Here is a 26,302-nt window from a genome sequence, read left to right as displayed (position 1 = left end):
AAAAGGGGAACAAAAGAAACAGGGCAGGGTTCGGTGGTTGAATCATCCGTCCCCACCAATGCCAAAACTAAATCTACGCCTTTGCAGGTGAGTGTTAACATGAATATGTTTCTTCTTATGACATAAAATAATTCCACACTGTTCGTGTCTGTGGGTGAAATGTGAGGCCGGTCGGCTCCTCTGAGCGCTGGTTTCCTGTAAGTAGAAAGGAAGTGAGTTTAGCTGAGCCTCCGTTTAGTGTGAGAGAGCAGGAGGAGAGTGAGAGCTGTGCTGAGGCAGGGTGAGTGTTAACACTGCTCTGACATTACTGTGTCTCTGTGGCGGGAACAACAGGCTCCGTCAGTGGAGGCAAAAATAATCAGACTTTGGTTTTTCAAAGGAAACAACTTTATGTCGGAAGTTCCCGCACGCTCATTGGATAACAATGTGTCAATCTCGAGCTATTAGCAATGAGCGTGCGGATTCACAGAAAGACCCGCCTTTATCACGGGACTTTAAAAACTACAATGGCGACAGAAACTCAGTGAGTGGAGTTCAGGGTGACGTTATGAAACTGTGACGTTTGAGCCACTTCCTGTTGTCAGTCCCAGCGTCCTGATCACCGAGGTTTCTGTTGCTCTGATATCTGATATTGATTATATTGGTAAACAGGCTGTAGCATAAACATCAAACACAGTGTGGAGCAGGGAAATTATTTTACTGCTATTGTTAAAGAATAATCATCATCACCATTGCATTAATAATATAATCTGTAGTTTATATTGCATTCAGAGGTTGAACAGTGTGTCTTTCAGAAAAGGCTAAAAGTCACAGGCTGACAGGAAACAGGCTTGCAGAGAGTTTGCAGAAGTGAAACCAGTCTTAGGTTATTTTGAGCAGCAGGCCAGACGAGGCCATTTGAATTACTAGGTTATTCAAATTGATCATTGCTTTAACAATGTAACAGATAGCTTTAAGATGGCCTTAAGATGTTTATGCATTCAAGTTATTATATTAATTTTGTATTTCAGATGCAGTTATAACTATTTTATACATAATGCATATCTGTGCTTATTTGAGTTGATGTTCAGGTTCATTAATGGTCTAAAGCTTCACTAGTGAGAGTGTCTAGATGATCCATGCTGAGGGAAAACTAGAACATAGAAGGAATTGCAATACATGCTTACAAAACACTTATATCAGTTTATTTTAATATCTTTTATATGTTCATATTCTTGTATTAAGCTTTTAGTAGGGGTTCTTGATTAAAACATTTATTTAGTAGATGACATATCCATAGTTTTAGTTCAGTTATTACATATCTGAGAGTGGCTTCTGTCTCTCTGTCTAGAGGTCAGGAGCTAGTCGCGAGGTGAAATAGGGTGCAATTGTGGTTAGCACACAGACACACACACACTCAGTTAGAGAGAATCATTTATAGGTAAAAGTTTAATCATGTTTTGCTTGGGGTTGCAAAAAGAGCAGTTTGTCGCAGAACTGCTGCTGAGGTGCCAAGATGACAAGCGAGCATCCGGCAGTGACAGGAAGCACCTGTTATGAAGATAGAAGACAATTGTTCTTTTAAATTGTGTCAAAAGTCGTTGTGGTTTTGATATTGACGTATGTGTATATATCCTGTCTGTGACGCATGAAGGGGCGTCAGTAAATCAAGCCCTGACGGTATAAAATCTGTGTATGCTTTGAGGAAGTCGAAGATCAATTGCTGTCTGTAGCGATCTTCCCACACGTGTGTATTCATTAAAAATCATTGTTTGACCAAGAGCTTCTGGACCAAGGGTGGTTTGTACTCTCCTTCCTCAATTTTGAACCTTAACATTTGGGGGCTTCGTCCGGTGGTTGAGGAGGGAGGATTGGAGGTGTAGATGGTGAAATTTGGTGGTCCGTTGTGGTCAGACAGGCAGGCGTGACCCGGCAACCAAACTGAGGGGACAGGCGCCTTTAAAAAGAGGTAGGCACAGGCCTGTTGATTTTATCCGAAGTGTGCTGAATTGGATGATAAAATTAAATGTCTATTCAGTAAAAGTTGCCGGTAAATGTCTGTTTTGATTTTGATGAAAAATCTCATGAGTTGAAGCAGTTAGAGTTCTGCTAAGAAGAAATGAAAGCAGTTTGAGTCTGCTAGGAAAAGTTTAAATACTGGGTTGAAGTCCCAAAGAAATTGAGTTAGAGTCTCAAGTAGTTTGGTAGGGAATTTGGTCATTTTGTGGGTTTAAGTCCCGGTTGGTCATTAGGTCAGACCTTTGTTGGTCATTTTGTGGGTTAGAGTCCCCATTGTCCATCAGGGTCGATCTGCCTCAGTCATACACTTGTTTTGGGTGTTGATTGTTGTTTCAAAGTATTATAAATTATTTTAGGACGGCAGTTAGAGTCTGCTAGGAAGCGCAGTGCTCAGAGGTAACGCTTGCCAATGCCAAGGACGCTTAGGCATTGTCCTCGAAGAGGGATAGTCAGTTGGTCACTGTGGAGTTTGGGGCACTCCAGAATCACTAGGAGTTAGAGTCTCCTTACCGTTTGGAACGGTAGTCTGCGCTTTTTTGGTCAGGAGAAGTTGGACTTCGGGCGTGAAACCTTAACTTAAAACTTCGGGGTAAGCCTTGGATGGGAAACGCCAAAAAATAGAGCTTCAGGCAAAGTTTGGGTTGGTTGATGCTTTTAAATTGAGTTGTTAGGGACTTTAGAGATGAGGCCAGAAACTGTTGGACAGATACTGGTTAATTGATTACAAAAAAGTTGGACTTTTTCGGTGGGACCGTTAACTTAAATTTGTCGAAATTGTGTAGGCGCTAAAGCTGACAGATCTGGCAGTAGTTGTAAATATAAGACGTCTTTGTAATATAAAGTGAGAGGAGGCTGTGTGTCGAGTCAGTAATGCACTGACTGTCTGCTGCTATTTTTAGACGGTGTGTGTGAGTGTGAAAATGCAAATGAGTAAGTAGTGAACTGTTTAAACCACAGTTGGTTTTACAAATACTGCTGCAAACATTGTTGAGTGTGTGTTTAAGATGCCATTTATGTTTATTAGAGGACTATAAATAAAGTTTTGAGTTGCCGTAGTGGATGTATAGTAATTGACTGAGTTTGGATGTAGATATATAAATATATTGAGTGCACTGTATATACTTAAGACTAACACATTACTTTCAGTAGTAACTTTTCTCCAGCATTAGTTGCTGGTGTGTTTTATTTTTTCAATTTTTTGTGTGTGCGGTGAGAATTAATGGAGGTTTCAATTTTTCGTTTGTTTGTTTTTGACTTGCTCTTTCTGATTATGATAAGCATGTCTAAAATACTCTTAGGAAAGTGTGTTTTGAGTTATATTCCTCAACTCTGGTCACAGTTTAAGTGTGAATGCGGTGACTAGAAGGTTTTGAATGAGGAATAAAGGTGTGAGAGGTATTTCTTTGGTGATGTCAAGTAGGATGTTTTAAAGTTTGAAAGTGTTTTTAATTTGAGAGAGGCATGAGTGATGTTATAAGAGTTTGAGTTTCTTTTTCTTTCAGTTCAAGAACGCATAAGTACATACACTTGGTACACCCGTTTACTCTTTGACTTTATTAAAACAGACGGTGTATTTGAGTTTGAATTTCAGTAATTGTATGTTGATATGGTAATTTAGTTTATGTTAGGTGAAGGAGATGTCCATCTCTGCGTCTTGCAGGATTGAAAGTGAGCACGTTGAAGGTTGTGATGTGAATGCTGTGAGTACTCGATTTGAATGATTCTGTGTGATTTGAACAAAATAATAAATAACTAATAATAATAACTCATAGGCGAGTGTGTGAACAGAGGAAGTCTGCAGAGTGTGTGTGCGTAAAAAGAAGGTGTATTGTTTTTACATCAAGGTTTAGTAGAACTAAAGTAGAACGTTACAAACAGATAAAAAAAAAGTAAAATAAAGAGAGAAAATAACTGACAATCACATTAATGAATAGAAAACATACATACACAAAGTGCCATATGTGAAATTATTCGAGGAAAGAATCAGAAGCGAGATAGTTTAATATAAGATGCAATGAAGGAAGCAGCTTACACTCCTTTAATTTCCAGAGCCAGTGTGTTCCCTATGCTCATAGCACCCCTGCCCACTTGGCCCCCGTATCAGGCGAGTATGGAAGGCTGGATAGCCCATGACGGGTAAGATCCCACCTCGAAACCCTGGGACAACCTAAGGCAGGCACAGTCACGATTACTCGGCCTCCTGTGACCTCAGACTCACTGGTGAGATGAAGTGAAGAAGACGGGACCTCACGGGTAAAGCCGCTGGGCTGAGGCAGAGGGGGAGAGTGGCAAGTGGAGCCCTGACTTCTGGCTGAGGAGCAGGAATGCTGTTAATAAGGTGGGAACTTAAAATTTGGGTTAGCAAATTTGGGAAAGAGAACTGACGGCTTAAGTGGAGAATTGTGCAGGAGTCGGACACACTGCAAAAGCAACATATGCAAATTCACATACACAAACAGAAAATGCATTAACCTTAAAAAGACAAGACAAGCTCATGGAGATTAATGCATAGACACTGATTAAACCTGGCTTAGAACACAAGATATGCAATGAACATCAGCTTGCTACTTATATGAGTGGTAGAATGGTGTGACTGGTTAATAGAATACATTTGAGTTTGTAGTTGAGGAATAACTCAAAGAAGCTATATGACAAAGGGAGTTATGAAAATAAAAGTGATTAAAGTAGTTTTAAAAAGAGTGACTTAGGAGTGCTCTCTCGTACTGAGTGATCAAAACCAGTGATCACTGTAGAAAGAAATAAAGTGATTTAATAAGGTGGTAATGTTTAAACATATGTTTCTGTTGTTACAGCAACTCATTGAGAGATGACTCAGTATGCAAATTAGCTGGAGTGAGTGGTGACGGAGGAACTTCCTGTGTGTGTGTGTGTGTGACTGAGGAAGTGACTTTCAGAAGAGGAAGCATAGCAGAGAAGAGAAGTGCAGATTTGGGTAGGAAATTTATAGTTTAGTGATATGTTGTTGTAAGGGGGGTTATGTTTTATGCTGAATTGAAGTATGTTAAAGTGCATAAAGGGGGTGATTTTTGTGGGCAAATTGTGTGGTTTTAATGAGACTTTCGGTGTATTGAGGAGGTGAAATTATGTGGTGGCAAAACTTGTGTGTTTAAGGTTGTTGAGGTTGTTGGGGTGATGGGTTGATTCTGTCAGTTAGGTTAGGGTTGTTGTTGTTTTTGTTTTTAATAGAGGGAGTTTTAGGAAACATGGACATGTCTAAGAATTGGCCCATTATTTTTAACAGTGCACTTAAAGAAAACCTGCCAGGTGATTTTGTTTTGTGTTTTGTGAGCTAATGATCAGCTCTATTTTTTCTCATTTCTGTTCTAAGCAGGCCTGCAACAGCGCTGACAAATTCTCGGGGAGAGCAAATGTAAGGGGGGCTTTCCAGATTACAACTGGCTAAGGAGAAAGCTACCTGTGATCAGGTCTAAGTCCCTGTAAAAAGGATTGTGGCGATTCAATCCAGTCCAAAAGCATAAAGAAATATTTTCCTATGGAAAATAAAAAATGAGCTCATTTTGCCGAGGGTGGAGAATCTGATCTGAAGCTCCACTATTAGCAAATATATGGTGTGACTGAATGTGAATGTGTGTGACTGGATGAAGGTGGGGGAATGAATAAATGTGGACAAACAATTGGCTTCTACCAGAGAAAATTTCTGTTTTGTTGACTGGGGTTAGATTATGGGATTATAGTATATTGTTGGGAGAATGCCAAATGTTAAAGGGGAAACATTTTCGGTTATGACTCAGTTACCATTAATTGGAGGAACACATGACTGATAATTGTTCTGTTTTAAGTTTATTTTTATGACATAGATTGGAACATGAGTGGGGAAAACTGAGCATTTTAAGTTTTGTATGGTATTGTGGATGTATAGTATTTTTGACACATGAAATGTGTCAAAAATAAAAGGGGGAATTTAGGGTTTAATAATTTAGGATTATTTCAGGACTTTTTGGGGTTTTTTGGTCATTTGGGTATGGTAAAACTGAAACTGTTATTTTTATGTTAAGGTTAAAGGATTAAAGAACTGAATCCTGTTTAGAAGATACAATGCCAGTGTTTCAAAGCTGTGAATAAATTTTAGGGGGAAAATTAGTGAGGGTTGAAGGAGGAGAACAGGTTTGATTTCTTTTGATTTCTAGAAGAAGTGGTTATAATGTAGGCTTACACATACAGATATTACATAGATTTATTTTTAGGATAAATGGGAGAGCTTATAAATAGAAATAATTACACGCTTACAGACACAGAGTCCAGAAACACACATGACAGTATTGATTCCAGGCAAAAGGCCTCAAATTCATTTAGCTTTTAACTGAACTTAAAGAAGGACCAAAGAGGAAGGAAAGCATATATTTTGGTTAAGTCTGATAAACTAAAATTAGAAGGTATTGTTACATTAAAAGGAGCAAAATGAAACAAAAAGGCTATACCAAAAACAGGTTATAACATAGGAAATGTGAGGTTAAAATGAAGTTAGTGTTAACACACAGGAGTTGTTTCTAGGCAGCATTTAACTATGATGAAATGTATACAGGAGTAATTGCTTATATGCTTAAACTTAATTGATTAAAGTGGTTGTTTTCTTTTGGAGCTTTTAGTAGAATAGGCGCTTATAATGATTTTCTTGTTAAAAAGGTGACTTAAGATTAGAGTGGGGGCACTTGCAGCAGCGACAGTTTGTGTGTACAGGATGTTGATGATCAGATAAGGGAAAATAGAGCAAGCAACCGGACGTGAAAGCAGTGCTTAAAGAGTTTCAAAGTGATGAGTAACGTTGAAGAATATATATAAATACAAGTCAATAAGTTAAGAACATAATTAGGATCAGGCTTTTGATTACAGATAGGATAAGTTAGGGAGGTGCAGGAAAAGGTGTTTTGTTTCCTTTGCAGAAGATCTCGACGACCACAGGGAGGTCCGAGACCACAAGAGAGGGACCGAGAAAACCAAAGCTTACACATGGAGTGTTCTCGAAGGGGAGCTGGTGTTTATTACTGGACCAATTAGATGACATGAGGTTGTCTGATTTGCTGAGCAAGGACACAGTGTATTGCGACCTCTGGTGTTCCAGAGGTCGAGAGAGGGAGTGTGGAGCAGGGAAATTATTTTACTGCTATTGTTAAAGAATAATCATCATCACCATTGCATTAATAATATAATCTGTAGTTTATATTGCATTCAGAGGTTGAACAGTGTGTCTTTCAGAAAAGGCTAAAAGTCACAGGCTGACAGGAAACAGGCTTGCAGAGAGTTTGCAGAAGTGAAACCAGTCTTAGGTTATTTTGAGCAGCAGGCCAGACAAGGCCATTTGAATTACTAGGTTATTCAAATTGATCATTGCTTTAACAATGTAACAGATAGCTTTAAGATGGCCTTAAGATGTTTATGCATTCAAGTTATTATATTAATTTTGTATTTCAGATGCAGTTATAACTATTTTATACATAATGCATATCTGTGCTTATTTGAGTTGATGTTCAGGTTCATTAATGGTCTAAAGCTTCACTAGTGAGAGTGTCTAGATGATCCATGCTGAGGGAAAACTAGAACATAGAAGGAATTGCAATACATGCTTACAAAACACTTATATCAGTTTATTTTAATATCTTTTATATGTTCATATTCTTGTATTAAGCTTTTAGTAGGGGTTCTTGATTAAAACATTTATTTAGTAGATGACATATCCATAGTTTTAGTTCAGTTATTACATATCTGAGAGTGGCTTCTGTCTCTCTGTCTAGAGGTCAGGAGCTAGTCGCGAGGTGAAATAGGGTGCAATTGTGGTTAGCACACAGACACACACACACTCAGTTAGAGAGAATCATTTATAGGTAAAAGTTTAATCATGTTTTGCTTGGGGTTGCAAAAAGAGCAGTTTGTCGCAGAACTGCTGCTGAGGTGCCAAGATGACAAGCGAGCATCCGGCAGTGACAGGAAGCACCTGTTATGAAGATAGAAGACAATTGTTCTTTTAAATTGTGTCAAAAGTCGTTGTGGTTTTGATATTGACATATGTGTATATATCCTGTCTGTGACGCATGAAGGGGCATCAGTAAATCAAGCCCTGACGGTATAAAATCTGTGTATGCTTTGAGGAAGTCGAAGATCAATTGCTGTCTGTAGCGATCTTCCCACACGTGTGTATTCATTAAAAATCATTGTTTGACCAAGAGCTTCTGGACCAAGGGTGGTTTGTACTCTCCTTCCTCAATTTTGAACCTTAACAACAGCTGAAGCAGTTTTTGGATGGTTGGCTTCAAATGATCCGTCGGTTTGAAAAGTAAAAACAATTTAAAATAGGTGAAGCTGATGCAGGGTGAGTGTTAACACCAGGACTTTAGAGGGAAGAAGAGTCACAGCATGTTGTTGACGCGTTGTTGTTCAATCGGGGGAGGCTCTCCATTGAGGAGAAAAGCTTGAATTTGTTTGTATACGGATTATCCATTGTTTATTATTGTTCACCACAAACAACTATCTGATTGAATAGTTTTCTTATCAGATAGAGAAATAAAATGTGTCGCAAAATGTAAAAGCAAAATTTCCCCACCTGGGCTGCCTTGCGCCTGATTGTTCTGTAAATAGTTTGAAATGGTTACATAAAAAGCGTCTGAGCCTTGGCTGCAATTTTAGGTAAATATAACTTTGTTGTCTGCAAAACGTTTGTGTATTTTAAAAAATGTACAATTTCTGTTTGCATTTCAAGTTATGAAAATGATTTGTTAAACATGCTTGTGGTTTTTACAGTCAAAAATATCACTTTCTACTCGTATTTTAAATTTTGTCTGAATTTAGATAAATTGTGCTGATACAGTTTGTCAAAATGAGAAAATAACAGATTAGCAAGATAAACAGTTTTTAAATGTGAAATACAGAGTCCACATCAAAAGTAGTCAAAAACGGCCAATTACACCCTGGACACCAGCTTTCTGGAGTATTTGAAATAACGGTAATATGAGTGATCCATATGGTCACAAAGAATAGCCACTTGTTTCTGTGCTATCAAAGTTCCCCGGCTTTCATTCAAAATGTGTTTATGGTCAGCACCTGCACATTAAACTACTTAAACATTATAAATGTCTTCAAGCTCACACTGAGGCCTGTGGGGCACAATCAGCCACTGAGACAGTTCACACATTTATATGTGTTTGTATATGAATATTTCATACTTTAAGGCTGCCTGTTTATTTAAGGGAGATGAACAAAATACATTGGAATTGTACAAAATAATATCACAGATGACAAATTCAATAGATTTTAAGTAGATGCTTGTGCATTCTTAAAGTCTTATATGTTGAATTGAACTATTTGATCTGTTCAAAGCCTCCCAGTCAGTGCTGTTCTCCATGCCTGTCTCACTGTACATGTTATTAGCACAAACACTTTAAAGGTGATCCTTTAGGACTTCAGCAATAATCCAGACAGCAATGTAGTTAGCAATAAAACAGTTTTACTGGGAAAAAACAAACAAATATCTGTCTCCTAATTCTTGTCACACAGGAAAGAAGCATCAATATCTGATGAGCAGACTTATTTCTTTCTTTTTTTGTTTTTTTGTTCACATTTTCACATCTTAATTTTTAAGTGAAATGGGCATTTAGAGTTTATACACTATGTATATAAGGTAGTACAGTACAGTGGAACCCCGACTTACAAAATGAATTCATTCCCGAGGGTCTTTCGTAATTGAGTTGCGTGTTTTAAGTGAGGCGATGCTGAACGATAGGCTATAGGCTAATTGCTAACTAGAACAACAATTCGTCGTTCAAGTGGAACGGCGAAGCGCAAGTGTGGAAACCAAGGGGTTGTCACATGATTCGGAAGGCATTGTGGGCGTTGTAGGCTCAGCCAATCGGAGCCAGCGGATTTTGATACTCGGGCATTTTGCCATAACACGGGCAGAAATATTATTCGTAATATAATATTCGTAAAATATTCGTAAGTCGGGGTTCCACTGTATTTTTGTGTGGTGCGTTTTTCTATTTCTTAGCAAAAGTTGAACAAAGGTATTTAAGTTCACGTAGGATGATTTGTTTTCATTTTCACATGGTCTTACTGAGGTAATGCGAATTGAAACATGCATTCTTTTTTTTTTGGCAGGGGGGCTGATGTGCTGGAAAAGCTTGAAAAGGGACCTTGAAAGTGCTTAAAAAGTGCTTGAATTTGACCCTGAAAAAGGCGTAGGAACCCTGCTCACGGCAAAGCGTGGGACAGACCCGCTCGCTTCGCAAGCAATCGAGCTGTTATTACCACCGACAAAGCGCATGTCCCGGTACACAGCTGCCATAACCCCCGCTGTACACTGACTTCATTTACTGAGGTTTTATTTCCTGATGTTCGCATGTGTCATACGTGTTCCAGTCGCCAATTCTGAATTATAACTAACATTAAAAACATGTTTAAGGAGGAGAGAGAGCAAAAAAATTCGATTAACAGCTGATGTTTGGGTTTTTGTTCAATAATCAGCGTGACCTGATAAACGCATAAAAGAAATAACGTTGGTGTTTCCGTCATGTAGTAACTGTTAGGTTTAACTGTACAAAGGTGGTTCGACACTATGAAACACACACAGACTTCATGATGTTCGCCTCATTTTTTTATTGTGAATATTAATCATGAGGGTAAACGGCCCTGTACACCACGGAGCGAGGTCAGCATGTCCACCATATCTTCAGCTCTCTGAGTTAACCCATCAAACTAATCTAACGCTCATCTACGAATAACTCACGGCTCATATCAATATTATTTTACAGAAAATCATCCTTATTGCTGCCAACTATTCCAGAGACATGAAAATCTACAGCATAAAGAACACAAAAATATATAGCAGTCTAACGCAACACTTTAACAGAGATGAATGCATCAGTCTGTCACAGATCAAAGTGGAATGAATGTGATTGGTTGAACTGGTGTTCGTGATCTGTGTTTTCTGCATTTTCATCAGCGTAAGAGACTCAGCAGCAGATTATGACAGTTATACATTTGATGAATCACCAAATTAATAAACGCAAGAAACGATCAAACCTGTTCCGACAGTTTGAGTTTGTGTTCCCTCAGCTGCAGACTCGCTGCTTTTTAAATGTTTGAGAGTGAAGATGAGATAGTGACTAAGCAGCAAAGAGAATAGAGAAAATCCAAATCAGAGTTTTTCTCTGAATTAAAAGCAAGGAAACAACAATATATTCTACATGGTGAAACTGATGGTTTCTGGTGTTTGGGTCTGTTTTTCTGTATTCATGCAGATAAAGTGCAAACTCAGATGAATTATACCATCAAATGTTAAAGGAAAATATCAGGATGAGTGTCTGTGAGCTGAGAAGGACGTGAAGCGAGCAGTTTATCCCAGAGCTGAAGCTGCTCTGTGTGCAGAGATGAGCTCAGATTCCTGCTGTGATTGATCAACAGTCACAGAAATGTAGACTTGTAGTTATTACTGCAGTATGGTCACAGCAGATACTGATAAACATGTATTATGAGGATGGATGATCAAGTTTCTCACTCTCGCCTTTAAATCTCAGTTTTTTCTTCTTCACAGTTTATCTGTTAATTTATTAATGAATAACACTGAAAGAGTTTCTGTTATATTTCCCCTTGAACATCAGCTTATTAGGGCGGCATCAGGAAATAGCCCCCCTCCAAAGAATGAATAAATGAATGATGATAATAATAAAATGATTAAAAAGCAGAGCTCAGAGTGGTAGAATGGTCAAACATGGATCCACGGGTGGTTCAACTGCATTTGGTGACGTGACTAAAGCAAATCTTTCAAATAATCCCACCATCAACGGGATGTTGTCTCCTTTACTACGGTTACTTTACTTGGTCACCGTGTGAGTTTCTTTGAAATGAACCAAATTCTTTTATTTGTTGGTTGTTGCATCTACAGACTGTGAGCTCCGTCTTCTTCGTCTTTGGAGCCGAACTCTGACAAAGTTAGGAACAAAACTTTCTCCAGCATGTGAACTTTCCTCCTAGACTCAGTCTGAGCAGTCAGACCACATATTTCTAAAGCAGCACATGAAGGTGTGGCTCACACACACACAGGTGAAGGAAACAGCTGCAGTATTAAAAACTGCTTCACTGTCTACAAATAAATGAACTGAATGTTTCTTTCAGGCTGTAAAAACCTTATTTATCCTCCATTACAGTCCTGCATTCAGAGCATTACTTCTGTTATATTAGTACATGTATTTTATTCTGATGAACACATGAAACTCTGAGCTGGATTGAATCCATTGAATCAGAGTCCAGGACTCAGACTAAACACACTGAATGTGTCCTGAGCTCGGCCGCTGTTCCACAGTAACTGCTGTCAGAGTCACTGTTACTGAGTTAGCTTAGCTAGCAGAGCAGCTAGCAGTTAGAGTATGAACTCTGTAAGCAGTCAGCTCGGTCCTGGACATGGTTACTGACATAAAGCTGCTCTCTGCAGCCATGTTTGACCTGCTGCTTTGTAGGACTACAGTAATGGAGGATTTGGAGGCTGAACTGGGCTCTGTGACACTTTTTGTAGTGAACTGATGAAAGCTGCGTCTCAGATGGATGTTAGTCCAACACATCAGACACGACCTCTGCAGCTCTCAGTTGATGTGCACATGAATGATTTGTGTTTCCTCTGCAGGTGAAGGTAGAAAGTGTGTGTGAGCTGATGTGGATTGAGCAGCATGGATCAGTGTGAGGACAGAGAGGAGGGAGCCCCTCCCTCTAAAAGCACTCTGTGTGGGGAACATGAGAGCCAGACCACAGCTCAGAGGTGAGATGACCATCTCTAACTGTCCATGACTCTTCTCCATGTCACAGCTCAGCACTCACATCACTGCTCCATCATTATTCACAGGAACCAGCCTGGACCTCCACCCAGCTCTGTGTCGTCTAAGAGCAAACGGGTGAAGCATTTCTTTCGTAATTTAGGGCAAAAGAAGTCATCTGACGAAAAGTAAGTTCATGTCAGTATTAAAATGTTTGAAATTTTAATCAGCTTTTTACTATTTAACGATTTAAATAATAAACTATTTACATAGTTTATTTATAGTTTTTATCTAATGTATTGGACACATTGGATGTGACACATGTTTCATGTTCACTTATTTTTAGCGTCAATCAGAAACCATCCAGCTCTGTGTCCTTAAAGAGTGACCGGTCCAATCCTCGAGGCATTAATTTTAAATCCCAGCCAGTGTCTGCTGCAGAGAGGTGAGCTGTTAGTAACAAGAACTCTCTGATTTAAATGATTTTGATGTTTCCTGGTTTCTAAAATGCATCTCTGTAGCAGAGCAGTGTCTCCAAGGACACACAGGCTCAGCTGTAACTGTCAGTTTATCTGGTTTAAGACACATTTGGACTCAATTGGCTGTTTTTAACTATGTATTTTAATCAGAGGTGTAAATTTAGACCTCACACATCTGGATCCTAAACTATGATAGAAACAGCTGCTAGCAGTGGGTAGTTTGACTTTGATACGCTGCTCTAGAAAGCAAACAAAGGTTTGTGCAGCTCCTCTTCAGAAAAGTGGTCAGAGAGCAGCTGCTGTATTAGACAAAGGCTCGTCGTGTGAGCCCAGATGTGTGTAACAGCTGGATGAAGGAGAACCATCACAGTCATGTCTCCATCCCGCCTTTATTAATGAACTTCCTGTTGCTTGCAGATGACAGGAACACAAAGTGTTTGTGCCACGTGATGCTGCAGGATTTGTTAACGTGTCCATGATGGTAACATCTCCTCGTCTAACTGCAAACACATGAACGCTCCTAACGGCAGCTATCACAGCCACACAGGCAGACTGTGTCTCACTGTTGCATTCAGGGACATTTGTTTTCCTGTAAAAAGCTGAACTGAGTTTGTAAGATCATCACACTGCCCCTCTGACTGTCTCCCCAACTACTCTTTCAAGGATTGTCAGGTTGGAGATCGGCCTATAATTAGCTAAGACAGCTGGGTCTAGGGATGCTTTTTAAGTAAAGGTTTAACTACAGCCAGCTAGGGATGGGTACCGTTTAGATTTGAAAACCTGCTAAATCAGAATCAGTTGCTGATGATGGCTTGTTTCTTTGACATTAATCACGTATAATCTTAACTCAAAGTGAACATAGACTTGATTGAAGTAACTCAGATCAGCCAATTCAAAATGCTAATTCAATCATCTCTGAGTTTATAACTAGACTCAGTTTGTTGGCCCTGCACCTTAAAACTATTCCCTGTTTGTCCCTCATGTTTTTTGGATATTGTTTTCACATCTTATGTCACGGCTAGCGGGGCGAGCCATGTTGAATTTAATAAAGGACCCAAGATGCCGACACTGCTGTGAAGTGAGTGAGCTTTATTGAAACGGTGAAGTGCAGTGAAGATGGCCTGTGCAGAAGCTAAGATAACCTCTACTGAAAAACTAAAAAACTAACCTGAAACCTTAAACGGAGACACGGGGAGATAACACAGACGAACCAGCAACAAGCAGGAGAAAACAAAGGGCTCATATACACAAAAGAGCCATCAGGGAATGAGAAAAGGGAGACACAGCAGGATTCATTGGACATAACCAGACAAGGGGAAGCAAAAGTAGACACACTAACATAGGACATGGCACTGTCAAAATAAAACAGGAAGTGAACACAGAGACACAATACTAACACAGTACAGAGGGAACACAGAAACCAAAACTTCAGAACTAGAAAATCTTAATCAGAATGAAATTGTAACAAAAGTCAATAACAATCAAAACAAAACTACTGAGTCCACAGACTCGGGACATACATCGGCTCAAACTGTGGTCATAAATATTTTGTACTTGTAAACAGTACAATCGTACTGTTTACTGTAATCGGATTACTTTTTTCAAGTAACGAGTAATGTAAGGGATTACTATTGCAAAAACGGTAATTAGATTACCGTTACTTTCCCGTAGGAACACTGCGTTACGGCGTTATTAAAACCGTGAAATTTTTGCGAGAATGTCTCATGACAATGACGCAAGCGAGTGCGACGGCTGTGGTAGCTCGTGTGTCAACAATAGAAAACATGGAGCGAGGGATAGAGTACGATCGTGCAGCATTTAATACTTGGAAATACCGACATTACTTTGAATTTGACTCTTTAAAAAGCGACAAAAACATAAGCGTACGTTGTACACTCTGCATCGGAAGAAAACTTCTTTCTACGTCGAAAAATTCCACTTCCAACCTGAGCAAGCACCTAGCACGCTGCCACAAGAATGTTAAATTGACAGAAAACCCCCAGGATCCCCTCACTGACGTGACCGCTGTGGCTACCACATCTACTTCCACCGGGCAAACCTCAGATGGACCCACTCCTGCTAAACAGGTTAAACTAGACGTAAGAGCAACAGGACTTAGTGCCACTGAACTGAAGAAGCTTGTCGTTGCCTATATCGTCGAGGACATGTTGCCGATTTCCACTGTAGACTCTGAATCATTCCGACGCATCGTAGAAAAAATACCAACTAACAGTGGTGTCAAGCTGCCCCAGAGAAAGTCATTTGTAGGATACCTTGAGAGAGAATATGACAAAATGAACTCTAACTTGAAGGCTACACTCGAAGAGGCAGAGTTTGTTTCCACCACTGCTGACATCTAGACGGTAAATAATAAAAGTTTATGGGTGTAACAGTTCACTGGATTAATTCCACATTACAACACAACAAGGCCGCTCTAGCATGCAAGAGAATTAGAGGCAGCCATACCTATGATGTAATTGGAGCAGAGATTGAAGAAATCCATATGGACTACAAGGCAAAGTTATTGCCACTGTAATGGATAATGCATCCAATTTTGCCAAAGCATTCAGAGTATGTCAGCCCTGTCATTTGGAGTCTGAATCTGAAAATGAAGAAGGTGATGACGAGGAACCGACCTTTACTGAGGTCATAGAAGCTCTTTCAGCTGCATCTGGTGATGCACAGTTTAGCCTCCCTCCACACTACAGATGTGCATCGCACACAATTAACTTGATTTCAACAAGCGATGTTGACAAACATCTAAATTCCTGTGCAGACACCAAGGCTGTATATAGGAGTAGCATTGCAAAATGTTCTGCTCTTTGGACTAAAGCAAATTATCTGAACTTTTATTCTAATAAATTTAATCAGCTTGAACATTTTGTAGCACAAAAGTAGAAAATAGCTCCGTTTGCTGTTGCCTGCATTGTAGATGGGCGGCTTTGCCTCAACACCTAAACAGGAAAATGAGTTTAGTCAAGTATTAAAGTGGGATTGAAGAGGTCTGGAAAATAGAGATCAGGTGTTGTGGTGCAGCATGGTCACAAGAATCATTTAGAAATGGGTCAAAATATTTTCTCTTCTAGATTTTTTGCACAGTCTGATGTGCTGCTGCTCTGAGGTTTACTGCTCTCTGTGTGCTTAGAAAACTGTGAGGTACAAGTAGATTTGACACAAGTTATAATGGCTGATTTCCATATAACGGTGGAATACAGGGACTTAATCGTTAAGTAAGAAGGAAAGTTTGAAGCCTAATCTTAAAAGTAGAGACAGTGTCTGTCTCCAGAATCCAAACTGGAAGCTGGTTCCACAGAAGAGGGGCCTGAAAACTGAAGGCTCTCCCTCCCATTCTACTTTTAAATACTCTAGGAACAACAAGTAGGCCTGCAGAGCGAGAGCGAAGTGCTCTAATAGGGTGATATGGTACTACAAGGTCATTAAGATAAGATGGGGCCTGATTATTTAAGACCTTGTATGTGAGGAGCAGGATTTTGAATTCTGGACTTAACAGGAAGCCAAAACAGGAGAAATATGCTCTCTCTTTCTAGTCCCTGTCAGGACTCTTGCTGCAGCATTTTGGATCAGCTGAAGGCTTTTCAGCGAGTTTTTAGAACTTCCCGATAATAATGAATTACAGTCGTCCAGCCTGGAAGTAATAAATGCATGAACTAGTTTTTCAGCGTCACTCTGAGACAGGATATTTCTAACTTTAGAGATGTTGCACAAATGGAAGAACACAGTCTTACATATTTGTTTAATATGTGCATTGAAGGAGATGTCCTGGTCAAAAATGACTCCAAGGTTCCTCACAGTGTTACTGGAGGCCAAGGTAATGCCATCCAGAGTAAGAATCTGCTTAGATACCATATTTCTAAGGTTTTCAGGGCCGAGTACTTGGAAATACCGACATTACTTTGAATTTGACTCTTTAAAAAGCAACAAAAACACAAGCGTACGTTGTACACTCTGCATCGGAAGAAAACTTCTTTCTACGTCGAAAAATTCCACTTCCAACCTGAGCAAGCACCTAGCACGCTGCCACAAGAATGTTAAATTGACAGAAAACCCCCAGGATCCCCTCACTGACGTGGCCGCTGTGGTCGATCAACATTAGCCTCTGAACAGGTGGAGGAAGTCAGTCGGAGGAAACTAATGGTACCGACATCCACAAGGTGGAATTCCCTGTATGAGGCCATTTCTAGAATCATCACAATTCCCTTGAATGAACTTAATCCCCTGTGTGTAAAACTGGGAATCAAGTGCCTTAATGAAAGGGAGTACCAGTTCTTGAAAGAGTACTGTACTGTGATGAAGCCCCTGACAGTGGCTCTGGACATCTTACAAGGGGATGAGTGCACCTACGGGGCTTTACTGCCAACACTCACAAGCCTGATGTCAAAGACCCTTTCCCTGAAAGATGACCTCTCTAGAATGACAGCCAGCCTTCCAGATGTCATTGTAAAGGTAAGATTATTATTAATTGCTTTGGGTGGATTTGTTAAATTTATTATACCATTCACAGTGGGTGGATGTTATACTTTGTTTTAAGCAGTGGGTACAATTAGTAAAATGATAGAATAAAAGACCAAGTATTCACCCCTTGTTAAATATCAGGGACATTGATCATCATTAATCATGAATATTAATCATAATATCAACAAAAGCCTCAGCCAAAATTAAATCTCATACAGTACATACATACAATACATACATGATAATAGAAAATATAGATGGTTTAGAGCTGTAAAGCCCACAAAATATTGACAATAGGTAATTATACAGTAAAATAATTTTATTCTTAGTTGCATCATATTGTATGTTACAGGCCCTCAAGACTCGTTTTGATGCTGTTCTGGACAGCCAAGAAGGACTTCTCGCAGCGGCCACTTGTCCCAAGTTTAAACTTCGTTGGCTGAGAGATGAGCGTAGGAGAGAGTATGTGAAGGAGCTCCTGCAACTGAGAACACTAATGTGTCCCAAATCCCAGCCAGCCCAGCCAAAATGGACTTTTTTGAATTTCAGAATCAGCCCACAGAAAGCTTCTCAGCAGAAAAAGAAGTGCGGTAACTGACTTTTTAAAGTCAGGCTATGAGCTTGAGATTCTGAATCAGTTTCCAAATCTCAAAAAGATGTACATGAAATACAACAGTCCAACTCCATCCAGTGCACCAGTGGAACGGCTGTTCAATTTAGGTGGATTGGTGCTTTCCCCAAAAAGGAACAGAATGTCTGATAGAAGGTTTGAGAAACTTCTGCTGATGCGATATAACCACTGTTTCAGTCCAAAAGAAAACAATAAAACATAGGTCTTTTTCAGGGTTGCCACAAACTGAGACTGGATTAACAGCCTGAATGTAGCATGCAATAGCATTTTCTGTTTTTGTAATCTCAACATTATGCCTCTCTGCACTTTACCAACTGTTAAAAGATGTTTTTGTTAATTTTATTTATTTTATTTATTTATTTTTTGCTTTATTTATATGAAAAGATGTGTGTATACACAAAAATAATTTATGTTATATGCTGGAGTATGCAGAAATACAGTTTAAGCCTTTATTTTCTTAAAATATGGTGTAATGTGCAGAAATATGTTCAAATGTTAAACAAATTTATTAAAGTCAAAGACTGTTGAATTTAATTTAACTTTTTGTTTGATGAACTGTTTATAAAGTTAAGATTAAAAGTAATAAACAAATTTTTTAAAAAGACACTTTTCCATTTGATTCACTTTTATATGATGGATTATGCAGAAAAAATAGAATTGGCCCAAAAGGTCTATTGATTTATCACGCATTCAGGTAGTGAACATGTTTTTTAAAAGTAACTAAATAACTAAGTAATTAATTGCTTTTGAAAATAAGTAATCAGTAAAGTAACGGGATTACTTTTTTGAGAAGTAATCAGTAATCAGTAACTAATTACTTTTTTCAAGTAACTTGACCAACACTGCTTGTAAATCAGACTGTGTAGTTGTGAACTGAGTTTTGTAACATTGTATCTGAAAAGTTTATGTTTTTGCGTTCATTGGTTTGTGTGTAAAAATGTAAAAAATATAATAAATGTAAGAAACATTAGAACTACTTTTGCTGACACAAAGTTTGGCGAGCACTGCAAGTTGGCACTTTAAACCAGTCACTGATATAAAGAGAGCACCTTGTTCCAGGGCATCTGAGCATGGAGGGAAAGCTTTATGCAGGAGATGGTAAGAGCTGTTGGGACTAAAGAAACTGAGCAGAAAACTACAGACATCTGGAACTGAGTTGTTAATTCTCAGTGGGATCAGCAGGACTAGCAAAGCTTCACCATGACAGTCATCTGATTGACTGAACCCATCCAAACATCACTTCATGGACCTTTAGCTTGTGTCTGTGTGTGGACAGACATAACATGAGCTAATTATACATTACTCCTCCACAGAGTGGACCAGGAGAGAGCAGAGGTTTCCACTGGTCAGTCTGCACAGCAACATCAAACACACCTGGACTCTGTGGTTATGGTTTGTAGTACTACGTTTACATTTGTTCTTTTCAGTCACCTCTATGCTGCACTTTGTGGACCAGAGGATTGTCAGTGTGTCCAACATAAGTCAGAGTTTGGGCTCCATGATTTCAGTCAGATTGGGGTGACTGTAGCTCAGGAGGGGAGCAGGTCAGCTACTAGTCAGAAGGTTTGTGAATCAAACCCTGGCTGGCAAATGTACTGAGTAACGTACTAAACCCAAGCTGCCCTCTGATGCATCCATCAGAGTGTGAAAGAAAGTATTTAAGCATAGAACAATGTGCTTGGTTGAATGAGGCATGTTGTATAAAATGCTTTGTGTGCACAGAGTATCAAAGAGAGCTATATAAGAACCAGTCCATTTACCAATGGGTAATTCATATAGTCTTCTTTTCTAGCGGCTGGAGGACAACATCACCATGTTTGTGAAGAACGAGCTGAAGAAGATCCAGAAGCTTCTGAGTCCAGATCACCCAGAAACTTTAAAGAGCCAGATGGAGGATGAGGAGATATTTGAATGTGAGGATGAAAATGAAATAAAGAGCTGCAGAGAAGCATTTCTGAAGATCACACTCCACTTCTTGAGGAGACTTAAGCAGCATGAGATGGCTGACCATCTGCAGAGCAGTAAGAGAATTTCTCTAAAGACTGAATATTGATCTTTCCTAATAGCTCAAGAAATGGACCAATAGACATTCATCCTTTCAGGGTACTGAAAGGCTAGGATATTTATTGTATAATATTTGTTTCTGAATTTCTTACCTTCAGAAATATTTGCTCCACTCTGTAAACGTGAACTTAAAGCCCAACTGAAGAAGAAGTTCCAGTGTGTGTTTGAGGGCATCGCTAAAGCAGGAAGCCCAACCCTCCTGAATCAGATCTACACAGAGCTCTACATCACAGAGGGAGGAACTGCAGAGGTCAATGAGGAACATGAGGTCAGACAGATTGAAACAGCATCCAGGAAACCAGACAGACCAGAAACAACCATCAGACAAGAAGACATCTTTAAAGCCTCACCTGGAAGAGGTGAACCAATCAGAACAGTGCTGACAAAGGGAGTGGCTGGCATTGGGAAAACAGTCTTAACACAGAAATACAGCCTGGACTGGGCTGAAGACAAAGCCAACCAGGACATCCAGTTCATATTTCCATTCACTTTCAGAGAGCTGAATGTGCTGAAAGAGGAAAAGTTCAGCTTGGTGGAACTTGTTTATCACTTCTTTAATCAAACTAACGAATCAGGAATCTGCAGGCTTGAAGACTTCCAGGTTGTGTTCATACTTGATGGTCTGGATGAGTGTCGACTTCCTCTGGACGTCCACAAAACTACAATCTTAACTGACCCTAGAAAGTCCACCTCAGTGGATGAGCTGCTGACAAACCTCATCAGGGGGAAACTGCTTCCCTCTGCTCGCCTTTGGATAACAACACGACCTGCAGCAGCCAATCAGATCCCTCCTCAGTGTGTCGACATGGTGACAGAGGTGAGAGGGTTCACTGACCCACAGAAGGAGGAGTACTTCAGGAAGAGATTCAGAGATGAGGAGCAGGCCAGCAGGATCATCTCCCACATCAAGAAAGCTCGAAGCCTCCACATCATGTGTCACATCCCAGTCTTCTGCTGGATCACTGCTACAGTTCTGGAGGATGTGCTGGAAACCAGAGAGGGAAGAGAGCTGCCCAACACCCTGACTGAGATGTACATCCACTTCCTGGTGGTTCAGGCCAAAGTCAAGAGGATCAAATATGATGGAGGAGCTGAGACAGATCCACACTGGAGTCCAGAGAGCAGGAAGATGATGGAGTCTCTGGGAAAACTGGCTTTTGATCAGCTGCAGAAAGGAAACCTGATCTTCTATGAACCAGACCTGACAGAGTGTGGCATCGATATCAGAGCAGCCTCAGTGTACTCAGGAGTGTTCACACAGATCTTTAAAGAGGAGAAACAACTGTACCAGAACAAGGTGTTCTGCTTTGTTCATCTCAGTGTTCAGGAGTTTCTGGCTGCTCTTCATGTCCACCTGACCTTCATCAACTCTGGACTCAATCTGCTGGAAGAGCAAGAAACAACTTGGAAGGTGTTTCAAACAAGAAAATCTTCAGAGAAATACTTCTACCAGTGTGCTGTGGACAAGGCCTTACAGAGCCCCAATGGACACCTGGACTTGTTCCTTCGTTTTCTCTTGGGTCTGAAGACTAATCAAAGTCGTTTGCAAGGCCTGATGACACAAACAGGAAGTAGCTCACAGACCAATCAAGAAGCAGTTCAGTACATCAAGAAGAAGCTCAGTGAGAATCTGTCTGCAGAGAAAAGCATCAATCTGTTTCACTGTCTGAATGAACTGAATGATCATTCTCTGCTGGAGGAGATCCAACAGTCCCTGAGTTCAGGACGTCTCTCCACAGATAAACTGTCTCCTGCTCAGTGGTCAGCTCTGGTCTTCATCTTACTGTCATCAGAAAAAGATCTGGATGTGTTTGACCTGAAGAAATACTTTGCTTCAGAGGAGGCTCTTCTGAGGCTGCTGCCAGTGGTCAAAGCCTCTAAAAAAGTTCTGTAAGTTATAAAGTTTTTATTTAATATTTATATATTTATATAATTTTATATATTTATATATAATATTTATTTAATATTGATGTCTTAAATTTATTTTTGATTAAACTAGAAATAATTTTATGGTAGTATTAAATAAATACATCATTAATGAATTATTTATTTTAGTAATTAATTAAAAAAATATATTGATAATTAATTATCAGTTAATTTCATTTAAAATAATTCATTATTCATTTATGTACAATTCAAATTAGTTAATTACATATTTAATCAATTATTGGTTTGTTTTCTATTTTAATTGTTTTACTGACACATTTAATGAATTATTTAATGATGTATTTATTTAATTCACGTTGCTACTCCTGGCCCTGCATCGTTGTTCATAAATACATTTTATTTGTCAGCTTCACCCATCAAAGTCAGGGGGCGGGGTTAATGCTGATCAAGTCAAAACCATTGCTTTGGTCTGGTGGGCGTTCTTTTAGTGGGCTTTTCTCAATACTAAGTAGGCCTACACACCAGGGTTTGGACATGTGTGGACCCAAACTATACTTAAACTTTACCCTTTTTTGTGTGTCACCAAATACACTTTAATATTTTCTAGACAAGAATGTAGTGGCGTAATCTTTAACCTCTTTTGGCTCCAAACAGAAGTGACAGACTTGAGCAGGGTTCATTTAAAGGCTGACAGAAGTGGAGTGGTGACGGGGAGATGTTTGACAGGACAGTGTTTCAGCCTCCACAGGTTCATGTTGTGCTCCATCAGTCAGTGAAGATGAAGTCAGTGCTGATGAGGCTGTAGAGTGTGTGAGGGATGTGAATGAGGATGATGAAGATCTGATGATAGCAGATAAAAACAGGCTGCAGAGACTTTGAGCCATACAGGGCACACAGTGTGTGTACAGAACAGCTGAAATCATTATGGAGGCCTCACTGGGATATGGAAGCATCACAGTACAGCTTCAGTGAAGCTTTAAAGTCTCTGATATGAGATGAGAAATGAAGCAGCCAGAGCTTTTTCATGAGTGGAAATCCACTGTGACTGTGAGCTGCTGCTACAGCCTCCAGATTAGCCAGCAGCTCATCCTGCTCAACATTTTCTCACCAACTTTAATGGAAGTGTGATGTTTTCAGCTGGAGTGATGGTCAGGGTGGCCTCCCTCTCCTCTTCTTCTCCTCTTCCTCTTTCATTTGTAAAGCCACTTCTGCTGCTTTCATTCATTTGGAAGTCCTGTAGCTGAGTTTGGGAGAGACTAACAGCCTCGGCAGCAGAGGGGAGAAAGGCTGTAACACCACCACTTTACTACCTACCTGTCACATCATTTTATCAGGAAACAAATATGCTCATGTTTTTACTATGTTTGTCTTGAAGATGTAAGAAGATCACATGGTGCTTTTTATTATTGTGTTGGTTTGTTTCCTGTCTCTTGGATGGAGCCCAGCTGTGTGTGGCCCCTGGGCCCAGGATGAGGCCAAACTGACATGGGATGAAATGTCTGTCACATAATTGAGCTTAGTGTAGTTTCATTTCTGCACAATTTAAAAACAACCAAAACTTTGTTCTGTCTTTTCTATGTTATACTGTAGACTTTCTTTGATACTGTGTCCAAAAGGAGCAGCTTTTACTTTGAAGGGGAGGCGTCTCTGTTTCCTCTTCAGGTTGGATGATGGAAGCAAATGAGTGTGTGATGTTCTTTCAGTGTTGCACTTTGTAGACGCTCCCTGAGCACTGGTCTCACAGCCAGCTGCACATAGAGACCAGTGTTGTTAGTCCAGGTCAGAAGATGACTTGTTGGAATGAAAATGAGCTTGTAGTTTGTCTGCTTTAATAATGTGACTGGAAAAAGGTGTTGGACTTCAAATATGTCCATTTCTTTCACACTTCACCTTTAAAAGTGAAGCCTTGTGGTTCCTGGAAGGAAAAACACGACTTTTTCAAGTCTTTGTCCTGTTTTTATGAGAAATGTACGACTTTAATATGAAACATTCAGAGTTTTTTCTCTTGTTGTGTTTGTTTGAAGCTGCTTCCTGTTGGCTTCAGCTGTTTGGAGTTTCCATTTTCTAAACTTCTACATTCTGAACCTTCTTCAGCTCTGAACAGATGATGAAACACTGAATGATTTCAAGCTCACACTTTGTCTAATAAACTTACATCTTTCATTCTTTATACAGATTGAGGGGCTGTGGTTTGTCAGAGATCAGCTGTGATTATCTGGCAGCAGCACTGAAGTCCAACCCCTCCCATCTGAGACAGCTGGACCTGAGTTGGAACAACAAGCTGCAGGATTCAGGAGTGAAGCATCTGTGTGGTTTCCTGGAGAGTCCAGGATGTGGACTTGAAACTCTGAGGTCAGTCAGCATGTTTTAGTTGTGCTGAGATGAATATGATGTGAAAGTTGTGCTGACACTAAACTGCAGACATCAGGCTGATATTATACTGATCCACACTGAGGATCTTCATGGTAAAGTCTGTTTTCTTCTTCTCTGGTTTAGTCCATTGACTGCAGCAGAACAATGTTCACATTTCAAACAGTGAGACTCAACGTATGGCCCGCGGCCCACACGCGGCCTGCCCACCTTTCCTGATTCAGAGAGAGGGGACCCTGATTAACTGTGTAGGGTTCTTCCTCACAGTTCTAAGTATCAGACACAACAATGAATAATCCACAGCCGACTGTCTTTAGCAGGTCAAAGGTCACGGCACACAGCAGACAGTGGGAAATATTATAACTCTGATCATTTATCAGCACATATCCATATGTATAAAAACAAAGCTGACACTGTGAGACTTGATCAGAGGTGTGATCATCACAGCAGAGGCCTTTGTGTCAAAGTCACTGAGGATCAAACAGAAACACATGAAGCAGATTTTCCTGTTCTGGCTTTTTATAGCAGATAACCTTCAAAATATTCTGCAGTCCATCAAAAACTGAAGCAAACCATGAATCAACATGTGAACATGAGCTGATGCTGCTGAAGGGAAGCAAAGTTACAGAGGTTTGATTACAGACACAGCTGAGAGTTTGTAATCTGTCATCATTTTAAAAGGTTTAAATTTCTTCAGTATTGAACAGCAGAAATGAGGCTTTGTTTTCGGAGGCCGACAGCAGTGAACACAACAGCAGACTGGTGCGTAATAAGCAGTGAATAACGCAGGAAACAGATTTTTGTTAGGTGTAGCTGTGTGCAGACAGGAATAGGACCCAAGGTGCAGACTCCGGAGACAGAACTTAAACAAAAACAGCTTTAATGCTGAACGCAAACATGACATAACTGGAAAATGTCAAAAATAAACTAACACCGGTGGACAGGCAAAACACACAGCAAAATAAACGGTAGATCGCGACACGGACACAGAGAAACACAGGGCTTAAATACACAGAGGGAGAAATCAGGAAATGAGTAACAGGAGGGAAACACAGCTGGGGCAAATCAGAACTGACGAGACCAAAGAAGCGTAAACTGAACACACTGAGAAAAGACAGAGACCTTCAAAGTAAAACAGGAAACGCATAACACAGACTGAACAAAGACACAGGCTCATAAGCAGGCACTACAAAGGAAACAGAGATGTGGGAACAGGGCAGACACAAACACTGACTGAACACGGGGATATAGGAACTAAGGATACACATAGACGCGAACTAGACAAGGGGATGCAGGTGATAGGGGAGACAGAGCAACTAAAGAAGACAGAGACCTAAGCCATAAGACAGAACTCAAAGAAACCAAAAACTAGACAGTATAAATAATATCATAAACTCAAAAACCCTGGGTCGACGACCCAGGCATCCTAACAATTTTTGAAGGTAAACTGTTCTTGAAGTTGTTGAAATCTCCCAATTCTTTGAATCTTTGGGCTGAAGGAAGGACAATACTCGGTATGGTGTTCCTGGTTCTCGCCAACCCCTTCATGGTTATTGCTGTGTTTGTGGGATCCATCTTCTCAAGGAGCCCAAACGCCATGACACTTGACCCCAGTTGCTGTCGCA

The 26,302-nt window shown here is 40.0% G+C and overlaps 2 protein-coding genes across 2 annotated transcripts in view; both read left to right on the top strand.

Annotated features, from left to right (window-relative positions):
- Positions 1–20,409, top strand: part of LOC143414177 (uncharacterized) — a 36,635-nt gene extending 16,226 nt beyond the window's left edge. Inside the window, exons 2-6 of the mRNA XM_076877956.1 lie at positions 12,647–12,778; positions 12,863–12,961; positions 13,120–13,218; positions 19,670–19,748; positions 20,149–20,409. Of these exons, the coding sequence (XP_076734071.1) occupies positions 12,690–12,778; positions 12,863–12,961; positions 13,120–13,218; positions 19,670–19,748; positions 20,149–20,409 (627 nt within the window). The 5' untranslated portion in view covers positions 12,647–12,689. The remainder of the gene's footprint in view (positions 1–12,646; positions 12,779–12,862; positions 12,962–13,119; positions 13,219–19,669; positions 19,749–20,148) is intronic.
- LOC143416884 (uncharacterized) overlaps positions 1–26,302 on the top strand; it is a 463,686-nt gene that overhangs the window by 396,541 nt on the left and 40,843 nt on the right. Inside the window, exon 17 of the mRNA XM_076882531.1 lies at positions 24,483–24,659. Coding sequence (XP_076738646.1) covers positions 24,483–24,659 — 177 coding nt within the window. The remainder of the gene's footprint in view (positions 1–24,482; positions 24,660–26,302) is intronic.

The sequence above is a fragment of the Maylandia zebra genome, linkage group LG3 (genome assembly GCF_041146795.1).
Source record: "Maylandia zebra isolate NMK-2024a linkage group LG3, Mzebra_GT3a, whole genome shotgun sequence".
Taxonomy (NCBI): Eukaryota; Metazoa; Chordata; class Actinopteri; order Cichliformes; family Cichlidae; genus Maylandia; species Maylandia zebra.
The sequence above is the reverse complement of the archived record's forward strand: the minus strand, read 5'-3'. Positions and strand labels throughout refer to the sequence as shown.